Consider the following 9,984-nt stretch of genomic DNA (forward strand, 5'->3'; position numbering starts at 1 on the left):
GTATATGGAACGTACTCCCCCAATGTCGGCAATTAACCTGCGGCTATCTAATCAATCATGGAGGAGTTTAAATGGGGGGCACGTGAGAAGCGCCCACCCACCGACCTTGGAAAGGGGGAGACGGAGCGACCCCGCGAAGAAATCTCGGCAAGTCCCTATCTCTTTCCGGTGTTTCAGATACCACTTTCTTTCTCTCCATTCTTTTAGACGACAAACATTTCACTATTGCCGCAATTGACGCCATTGGCGGGCATTGTACTGTCCCCTTATTATCTTCAAGTACCCTAATCTTCGAGACCAGCCAATGCACTCGATTTGTTTTTGGTTTCTTTTGAACAGCAATTCAAATTTAGACCATCAAAAATGTATCGATAACTCGCAGTTGGCGCCGATAGACCAAGAGTGCTGGCCTTTCATCGCTAAGCTTTTTTGGGCACACCACTAGCAAAGCTCTCCGCAAAAATTTGCAATAAAATTTCAAACAAAGGTATTGGGCAATAAAAGTGCACTAAAATTACTTTCGGAACGCTTTCTGGCAATGGGAACTTTGGGAAAACCTGGAATAAGTGTGTGCGCTAGGCTCCGATTGTTCTGGTCGAGATTTTGAGTGTTTTTCCCACGCTCAGCTGCATGTGAAAAATCCATACAAAACCCATAGTGTTTATCAGTGGGGCACTGGTGTACGTGAACTTGAGTGGGAGGCGGAAATATTGGAAAAATTCTTTGGCCCGTCGGTTTGTTTATGTTCCGCAGTTGTTTATTGATTTTCAGCAGCCCCCTCAAGAGTTTCATGATAATTCGCGGCCAAGTGTTCCGCCAGATCGGTGTAAAGTTTCCAGGTTTCGTATTTCGCTGAATTTTTAAAATTTTGTCTCCAAGTGCCTTTGAAAACCGTAGAACACAGAAGCTATGGCTTAACTTTGTTGGAGGATTACATGTAGGGGTTGTATAATCTAATCTTTATTGTTGAAGTACGGGAAGCTTGTTCTAAAAGTGCATTAGCTTGTACACTTTTCACAAAGCCCTATCAGCTTTCAGAGTATCCTCCCCTCATTGATGACTCCCCCTTTTCGTTCCAACAGATGTCTTAGCCTCGCGAAGCAGCCCCAAAGCCACTTGAGTCGCAGCCATCAGAGGAACCCCCGCTACCAATTACAGAACTAGAGACTCCAAGCCAGTGAAACCGAGAACCAGTGACCCCCAAGATGGCCATGTCCAAGGTGATCCGAGTGCTGGAGAAATCCATAGCTCCCTCGCCGCACAGCGTGCTCCTGGAGCACCGGAACAAGAGCGACAGCATCCTGTTCGAGTCGCACGCGGTGGCACTGCTCACGCAGCAGGAGACGGACGTCATCCGGAAGCAGTACACCAAGGTGTGCGACGCCTACGGCTGCCTGGGAGCTCTGCAGCTGAACGCCGGCGAGAGCACAGTGCTCTTCCTGGTCCTGGTTACCGGCTGCGTGTCCATGGGCAAGATCGGCGACGTCGAGATCTTCCGCATCACCCAAACCACGTTCGTCTCCCTGCAGAATGCCGCCCCGAACGAGGACAAAATCAGCGAGGTGCGCAAGCTGCTCAACTCCGGGACGTTCTACTTCGCCCACACCAATCCCAGTGCTTCGGGCGCGGCATCCGGCGTCCCAAGCCCCCGGTTCGACATAACGCTGTGCGCCCAACGGCGTCACCAGACATCGGAGACGGACAACCGCTTCTTCTGGAACCGCATGATGCACATCCACCTGATGCGCTTCGGGATAGACTGCCAGTCGTGGCTGTTGCAGGCCATGTGCGGCTTCGTGGAGGTGCGAACCGTCTACATCGGCGCCAAACAGGCTCGCGCCGCTATAATTTCCCGGCTGAGCTGCGAGCGGGCCGGCACGCGGTTCAATGTGCGCGGCACCAACGACGAGGGCTATGTGGCCAACTTCGTGGAGACGGAGCAAGTGATCTATGTGGACGGCGAAGTGACCAGCTATGTGCAGACCCGCGGGTCAGTGCCGCTCTTCTGGGAACAGCCCGGCGTCCAGGTTGGTTCGCACAAGGTGAAGCTGTCGCGGGGATTCGAGACCTCCGCCGCCGCTTTCGACCGCCACATGAGCATGATGAGGCAGCGCTATGGTTACCAGACCATTGTGAACCTGCTGGGCAGCTCGATGATTGGGAGCAAGGAGGGCGAGGCCATGCTGAGCAATGAGTTCCAGCGCCACCACGGCATGTCGGCCCACAAGGACGTGCCGCATGTGGTCTTTGACTATCACCAGGAGTGCCGGGGCGGAAACTTCTCGGCTCTGGCCAAGCTCAAGGAGCGCATTGTGGCGTGCGGTGCCAACTATGGTGTCTTCCATTCGGCAAACGGCCAGGTGCTGCGCGAGCAGTTCGGAGTGGTGCGCACCAACTGTCTGGACTGCCTGGACAGGACCAACTGCGTGCAGACTTACCTCGGACTGGACACTCTGGGCCTGCAGGTGGAGGCCATGAAGATGGGCGGCAAGCAGCAGAACATCTCGCGCTTCGAGGAGATCTTTCGCCAGATGTGGATCAACAACGGCAACGAGGTGAGCAAGATATACGCCGGAACAGGAGCCATCCAGGGCGGGTCAAAGCTGATGGATGGCGCCAGATCAGCAGCGAGGACCATTCAAAATAATCTCCTCGACAATTCCAAGCAGGTAAGCGGTATAGCTTCGATATTTTATGTCCATTTTGTAATGCCTGAAACCGCCTACAGGAAGCCATTGACGTCCTGCTGGTGGGCTCTACTCTCAGCTCCGAACTGGCAGATCGGGCCCGCATCCTGCTGCCCTCGAATATGCTGCACGCGCCCACTACCGTCTTGAGGGAGCTGTGCCGGCGGTACACGGAGTACGTGCGTCCCAAGATGGCCCGGGTGGCCGTAGGCACTTACAATGTAAACGGCGGCAAGCACTTCCGCAGCATCGTGTTCAAGGACTCACTGGCCGACTGGCTGCTAGACTGCCATGCCCTCGCCCGTTCCAAGGCCCTTGTGGACGTGAACAACCCGTCGGAGAACGCCGATCACCCCGTGGACATCTACGCCATTGGCTTCGAGGAGATAGTGGACCTGAATGCCTCGAATATCATGGCCGCCAGTACGGACAATGCCAAGCTGTGGGCCGAGGAGCTGCAGAAGACGATCTCGCGGGACAATGACTACGTCCTGCTCACCTACCAGCAGCTGGTGGGCGTCTGCCTCTACATCTATGTGCGTCCGGAGCACGCACCGCACATCCGGGACGTGGCCATTGACTGTGTAAAGACCGGCCTCGGTGGCGCCACGGGCAACAAGGGTGCCTGTGCCATACGGTTCGTCCTGCATGGAACTTCCATGTGCTTCGTGTGCGCCCATTTCGCTGCCGGGCAGTCGCAGGTGGCGGAGCGGAACGCAGACTACGCTGAGATCACCCGGAAGCTAGCCTTTCCGATGGGTCGGACCCTGAAGTCCCACGACTGGGTCTTCTGGTGTGGGGACTTCAACTACCGCATCGACATGGACAAGGACGAGCTGAAGGAATGCATCCGCGCGGGAGATCTCACCACTGTTCTGGAGTCGGATCAACTGCGCAAGGAGCAGGAGGCGGGCAACGTCTTCGGCGAGTTTCTCGAGGGCGAGATCGGTTTCGATCCCACATACAAGTACGATTTGTTCAGCGACGACTACGACACGTCGGAGAAACAGCGGGCTCCGGCCTGGACGGACCGTGTGCTCTGGCGACGGCGGAAGGCCCTGGCCGAGGGAGACTTCGCCGCCAGCGCGTGGAATCCCGGCAAGCTGATTCACTACGGCCGCTCGGAGTTGAAGCAGAGCGATCACAGGCCCGTCATCGCAATCATCGATGCGGAGATCATGGAGATCGATCAGCAGCGCCGTCGGGTAGTTTTCGAGCAGGTGATCCGCGACCTGGGACCTCCCGACTCGACCATTGTAGTGCACGTGATGGAGTCGTCGGGCGGAGAAGAGGATGGGCCCACGATCTACGATGAGAACGTCATGTCGGCCCTCATTGCCGAGCTGTCGAAGATGGGCGAGGTCACCCTGGTGCGCTATGTGGAGGACACCATGTGGGTGACCTTCCGCGACGGAGAATCGGCCCTAAACGCGGCTGCCAAGCGAAGCATCCTGGTCTGCGGCCTGGAGCTGATACTGGAGCTCAAGTCCAGCGACTGGCAGCACTTGGTGGACAGTGAGATCGAGCTCTGCACCACGAACACTATTCCGCTGTGCGCCAATCCCTCAGAGCACGCCCAACTATTGCAGGCCCTCACGCCGGAAGTGCCGCAGCGACCCAAGCAGCCGCCGTCACGTCCGCCAGCTCGCCCTCCGATGCCCATGTCGCCAAAGAACTCGCCACGCCACTTGCCCCACGCCGGCGTCATTAGTATTGTGCCCAAGCCGGCAAAGCCACCGATGCCGCCGCAGCCCCAAATGCAGGCACCTCTGCAGCCGCAACAGGCGGCTCCCCCGCGTCCGCCGGCAATGGAAACACCCGCTCCCACGCCCACTCCCTCCTCCAAGTCGCAATCTCCCACAGAGCCAGTGTCCGCCAGCTCATCGGCCTCTTCTTCGGGCAAGGCTTCGCCCACAGCAGCTGCCCCGCCAGGAGCTGTCCTATCTGGGCCACCGACGCCCCCTCGCCAACAGGCTACTCCTGTTTCGACGCCAACACGGCAGGTGGTGTCTCCGGCAGTCAATGACATCGCGTACGAGACGGCCAGCAACATCTACGAGGAGATTCAGGAGGACGTGCCGGCCCCACGGCATCCGCCTCCGGCTGGGCCGCCGCCCGTGATGGGGGGAGCGCCGCCCATGGGCCCCCCGCCACCGCTACCAAACCGGCGGGGCCCGCCACCGATACCAAATAGAAGCGGCAATGCTCCGCCGCTGCCAACGAGACCGGCCAACAACTGAGCACGCACATGAGGGTGAGTGGGGTGAAGGTCATTCCAGAGCAGCTAACTAACCCCTCTCCTTTGCAGCTCGCTAACCTGCACGCCGATTGCATTCCGAATCGCTGTATTTAATGTTAAATATACTCGAATATATTGGGCACCTCGTGGAGGAAGGGTCCCTCCCCGGCAATATCTGCACTCTAGATGGAATCTATGTTACTATAGGGTATTACCTTATATCGTTTGTTTCGCGAGTTTATAGTTGTAATCAAAAGGAAAATTGGGAAGTAAACCGATCACTTGCGTCGAATTGGTTCTGAATCCTGTTCGTCCTGAATGCTGGCACCACACGTACTCAACTTCTCCGGATATGTCGTGGACGGAGCCACGGAGGCGATAAAGTATTAAACTCTACTTTGCATAAACTAATGTTTAAATGAATTATAGTCGTACTAGTCAAATTATGCAATAACACAATGAACGTTGTAGTGGCGAGGCAGCAACTCAGCAACTCAGCAGATCCCGGATCCCGCAACCCGATACGAACAAATACACGCCCGCAGGCATATGCATAATATATATCCATTGTTAATGTAAAATTATAAATTAAACTATATGTATTTATCCCCGCTGTTGAAATCATCGTTGTAATCGGTCGAGTCGAGGCTCCTGCTCCCCAGCATCCTTCCTTTGTGTTTCCCAACTACCAAACTACATACATATATCAATCAAATTGAGAACCGCATTGCTCTGTTTAAAAGCGTTAAAAATACTCTAAGGAATACTCCGAATCCAAACCCAAATCGAATAAAAACAATTAGCGTACAACTCAAATAAAAACCATTCCGAGCGCTAGCAACTGCAGCGGAAGGATATGATTTTGGGGGCAACAGTTTATTAGCTTTTCAGGAAAACATCAACAGGTGTGCATGGAAGAGGGCCCCTGGGGCTCTAGGGCTATCCTGCCGCTTTAGAACCACTTGGGCAGAGCATCCTGGGGCAGATTCTTGTGGTTGGGCAACGCCGTGCAGGGCCTCTGCTGGCGCCAGAACTCCTGCCTCTTGTTGAGGAACTCGACGGCCTCGCGGGCGTAGGTGGATATGCTCTCGGTGTGGGTGTCGGCCCGCACCAGATCCGGGTGGAGCAGCAGCTTCTCCAGGTACTCCTTGTCCACGCAGAGCTCTCCCAGCAGCTTCCGTGCGTTGCGGCGCTCCAGGTCCGCTCGACTGGGCTTTTGGCGAGTCCTGGCACTGCTGCCGGCGACCGGAACAGCCTGGGATTTCGGTGTGTCCTCCTCAGGTCGCCGTGTCTTGCCGCTCTTCTGTCCAGAGGCAGAGGCTGCCCCCGCCACCGGGGCAGGCTTCGTCCCAATGGTATTCTCAATGGCCTCCTGGGTCTTTTGGACGCCCAGACGGAAGGAGGCCAGCTCCGGACGGGCACGGAGTCCCCGGTGGAAGAACATGAGGCTCTGCTCGAACTGCCCGAGATAGTAGAGGGACTCGGCCTTTTGGTAGATGGCTCGGATGTTGTTCTTCTCCTCGCCCAGTGCGGTCTCCGCATCCTGGAGAGCCTTGGAGGCTTCTCCCAACAACAGGTAGCACTTGCTCCGTGAGATCAAGGCATTGATGTCCGTGGCATTCAGTTCCAAGGCCTGGAAAAGGAAAGAACAAGTATTAGTTTTCCATTCAGGAGATGAATCCTTTCTATAGAATGTGAACTCTTAATGATCTAAGAACCTTGCAGAAAAAATGAATCGCGTTCTCCGGATTGGCGTTCTTGATCTCCTTCAGACCCAGAGCGATCACCGAACTGATGTCAGCCTCGTCCGGAATGAGCAGTGCCTCGTTCCGATCCTGCTTCTGCTTGATCTGCAGACTCTGCTTGATGTCGAAGGCTCCGGCACTGACGGCCGCCGCCCGATCCTTGTCGGTGTAGAAGTCCACAAAGTTCTCCTTGGGCTTCTTCTTCTTGGCTATCTGCTCCTCTATCCGTTTCCGGGCGGCCCGCAGCTCGGCCTCTATGCGGTTGCCCCGCTTGCCGCCTCCACCGTCGCCGCCGGCTCCTCCTCCGGCTCCGTCATCCGCCCCGCCCCCACTCTTGCCGTCCTTGCCGCGCCCACCACGCTCCGTGGAGTCCCGCCGCTCCCAGATGGGCGTCTTGTGGGAACGACCCTTGGACCGGCGATTGCCCTCTTCGAGCGACTCCTCCTCCGCCGCAGCCCCGGTGCGGATAAAGCTCTGCAGCAGCTCCTGCTCCTTGTCCACGGCAAGGATCGTGTTTAGAACGTTCGACATCCTCGGTATGGAAAGCCAACTGACCGGAGCTGAAACCTATTGATTTGTGCAATCCTTTCTGTTGCCAGGAAACTGGCGGACTGAAATGGCTTAGAAATCGATACAAACAACCATGTGCGAGGTGCCAGGAGCCAGGTATCAGCTATCAGGTGTCAGGTGCTTTGGCCGAACGCCAAGCGTGTTGGCCTCGATGTGGGTCATGACCTTGGGCTTGGACTTGGAGTCTATTAGATCAGTTTCCATATTCAACCTACGGATGTATGGTCTATGGTTCTCTTCTAACTATTTAGGATTAGGGACTAAAAGGTACTCATAAAGACAAGGCCTGTAAAAAATATTCCCAAACTCCTAATATCTTAATATATTAATTTTAAATAATTATAGTTATTTTTAATTATTTTTCATCTTTAAAGAAACTGCTAACACCTTAGAGCCGTCCCTGAGAAGTTTTGTTATTGCAACCGTTGCTGTATAAACAGGATCTAGGACTTCCAAACTTTTTCGACCTGCTGATGACTTCAAAACTGTGATAAGCTTAAGCTAGAGCTTTTCGTGAGCTTTTTGTGAGACAGGATAACCGTTTCCAGGATAAAACTCGAGTACTACCAACCCACGCTAGGTGGAGCAACGTTGTAGTTTGAAATATTTATGCAACCATAGAATCTTTTTACTCCTGCATCCATTTTAAAACTAAGAATTAATTTCTATAAGAATTAAAACTAAGAATTAAATAATAAAGAATCAAATTTCAGGAAAAATATAGAATATTTAACTATTACATAGCTCTACATATTATAAGTTGATATTAATGTTGCTTATTGTTTAATTTTATGATTAGTTCATAGTTTTTTTTAGTAACAGACACTCTAATAGGTCCTACTTATAATTAGGAGTCACCAATGTTTTAAAATCCTCTTTGGTTTTGGAAACCCACCTGATTATAGCCAAACAGAGCCTTCTCGTACGCCCGGACTTTCATGTGGTTGTTGGACTGATCGCAGAGCAGCTTGATGCTGGTCTCGATCTCCTCGAGAGTATCCACCTTGGGCTTCTTGCGCGGCATTCTGGATATTGTACGGATCTAGGTTTTCGGATTCTGTCACTTATCGAATATCACTTCCGATTTGTCCCCTTGGCGGGGCTCGGGCCTCTCCACCGCGCCGCCATAAAAGTTCGACGTCTGTTCGCGGTGCTTGCCGTTGGCCAACTGAATTGTCTGCCTTCGCTTGGCATTTGTTCCGACTTGGACTCGATTTTGAGCCATCCAGCACCATCCGGCACCACCCCCAGGCAGGCTGGTCCCACCCGTCCAGGCAGGCAGTCACCACTTAGTTTTCTTTACTTTGTACCGCCGCAGCCTGAATGCGCTGACAAGCAGCAATAAACTTCAATAAAGTTGCATTAATAACGCGGCAAACCCTTATGGACACGCAGAGAAAATGCCCTATGTCTTGATCCATACATTGAAGCTCCTAAAGGACTGGTTCCGCAATATCCTAGTTCCTAGTTTCTGATCAAAATTTGGTAAATCAAAATCGCAACGTATAAGTTTCTCCAGGTGTAGTTACTTTCGATGGGTCCTGGAAAGGGGCGGGCAGACCGCATTTACACGCACTTAATTGGAGCCATCAAAATTAAACTCCTGTGGGAACCGGGAGTCACGCATCCGGGCCAGGATGATAAGGAAAGGCCAAAGCCAAGGGGTCTGCAGTCGGGCAATCGATATGCGCCAGGTGAAACTCATTTCGAAGAACCGCCCCCACCTTATACCTTCTAACATCTAACATGTAACATGTAACATCCACCCCCCATGCACTATCCAGCAACATTTCCATTTCGTGAAGCGGGTTCCCCAGTTAAGGACATTTATTTCGACAAATTTATGAACCTAGCAAATTGCTATTAATTTTCCGGTATTGTTTTTAGAGTAAATAAATAAGCTTGATGTTTGAGCAGGTCGTAAAGGTGGAGCAGGCTCGGGGGGAGGTTCAGGAGGTGGGTCCGCTCTTGTTCCTGGTCTTGCGTGCACCAGAATCATTTCGAGCGGCAACTGGCAACCTTCGCGGTGGCGTGCCGAAACAATTTTATTTTTCCTGCCCTCGTAACGGTGGCCTCCGTGGATCCGGCTCCGGCTCTAGCTCTGGCTCTGGCTCCAGCTCCGACTTTCCATATCCATATCCATGTCGGGAGGTGGGGCTGCCATTTGTGGCCTATTCCTCTCCCACCCCGTCTGCCAGCGACAGCCGTTGAGAATTATGATATTTGCATTTGCTCAAGTTGCCCCCCGAGACATCGGAGGAGGAGGGATGTCAGGCCTTAATGCCGTTTCGCGTTTACGACTACTCCAATTTGCCAGACACGACCTCTGGATCCTAATCGACTCCGCTCCAAGCTTAAGCAGTCACCCACCTGTTGGGCCCAGGAGTTCCCATAATCTGCATGCCATTGCTCCGAAACTAATCAATTTATCCACCCAGTTGCACGTACACCTGAACAAATACCTAAAAATGCGGAAAATGACATAATTTATATAATCGGTTGATGAACTATAAGGGTTTTTAATGGGGGCCCACATCGATAACTATATCTTGGCCAATAATTATCCGATCCCTGAGCGAAATACCTCAAAAGATTTGTAGATCGATTCTTTATCAATCTGCACCTGAGCACTTCATCTTTAGATATGACTCCAAAATTATGAATGATAACATTTGCAGCTACGACTTACCCTAATTTACTGTCCACCAGCACCATGAGTGAAAGTGTTGCCGCCGCTGCTTAC

At 53.0% G+C, this 9,984-nt stretch overlaps 2 protein-coding genes across 3 annotated transcripts; one reads left to right on the forward strand and one right to left on the reverse strand.

Moving 5' to 3' along the window:
• Nucleotides 1–385: 385 nt before the first annotated feature.
• Nucleotides 386–5,547, forward strand: LOC26514046 (synaptojanin-1). Its single transcript, XM_014908483.3, has 4 exons — nucleotides 386–487; nucleotides 1,083–2,669; nucleotides 2,729–4,941; nucleotides 4,996–5,547. Exons 2-3 carry the CDS (start codon nucleotides 1,206–1,208, stop codon nucleotides 4,925–4,927), a joined length of 3,663 nt encoding a protein of 1,220 aa, XP_014763969.1. The 5' UTR covers nucleotides 386–487; nucleotides 1,083–1,205; the 3' UTR covers nucleotides 4,928–4,941; nucleotides 4,996–5,547.
• Nucleotides 5,548–5,731: 184 nt separating this feature from the next.
• Nucleotides 5,732–9,066, reverse strand: LOC6494457 (outer dynein arm-docking complex subunit 4). 2 transcript variants are annotated; one of them, XM_014907320.3, is made up of 2 exons: nucleotides 8,137–9,066; nucleotides 5,732–6,559 (listed from the first exon to the last, which is right to left on the reverse strand). In XM_014907320.3, the coding sequence occupies exons 1-2, from the start codon at nucleotides 8,263–8,265 to the stop codon at nucleotides 5,879–5,881; spliced, it is 810 nt and encodes a 269-aa protein (XP_014762806.1). In that variant the 5' UTR covers nucleotides 8,266–9,066; the 3' UTR covers nucleotides 5,732–5,878. The 2 variants fall into 2 exon arrangements, with proteins under 2 accessions (XP_014762806.1, XP_001960286.1); XM_001960250.4 differs by lacking the exon at nucleotides 8,137–9,066 and adding an exon at nucleotides 6,645–8,100.
• Nucleotides 9,067–9,984: the final 918 nt, after the last annotated feature.

This window comes from Drosophila ananassae, chromosome 3L, assembly GCF_017639315.1.
Source record: "Drosophila ananassae strain 14024-0371.13 chromosome 3L, ASM1763931v2, whole genome shotgun sequence".
NCBI lineage: Eukaryota > Metazoa > Arthropoda > Insecta > Diptera > Drosophilidae > Drosophila > Drosophila ananassae.

Excerpts from the sequence above, each read along its gene's own strand:
- LOC26514046 (XM_014908483.3), top strand. The coding sequence starts at position 1,206 with ATGGCCATGTCCAAGGTGATCCGAGTGCTGGAGAAATCCATAGCTCCC. Across the intron at positions 2,670-2,728 it reads TCCTCGACAATTCCAAGCAG|GAAGCCATTGACGTCCTGCT; the intron begins GTAAGCGGTATA and ends AACCGCCTACAG.
- LOC6494457 (XM_001960250.4), bottom strand. The coding sequence starts at position 7,202 with ATGTCGAACGTTCTAAACACGATCCTTGCCGTGGACAAGGAGCAGGAG. Across the intron at positions 6,560-6,644 it reads CGATTCATTTTTTCTGCAAG|GCCTTGGAACTGAATGCCAC; the intron begins GTTCTTAGATCA and ends TTCCTTTTCCAG.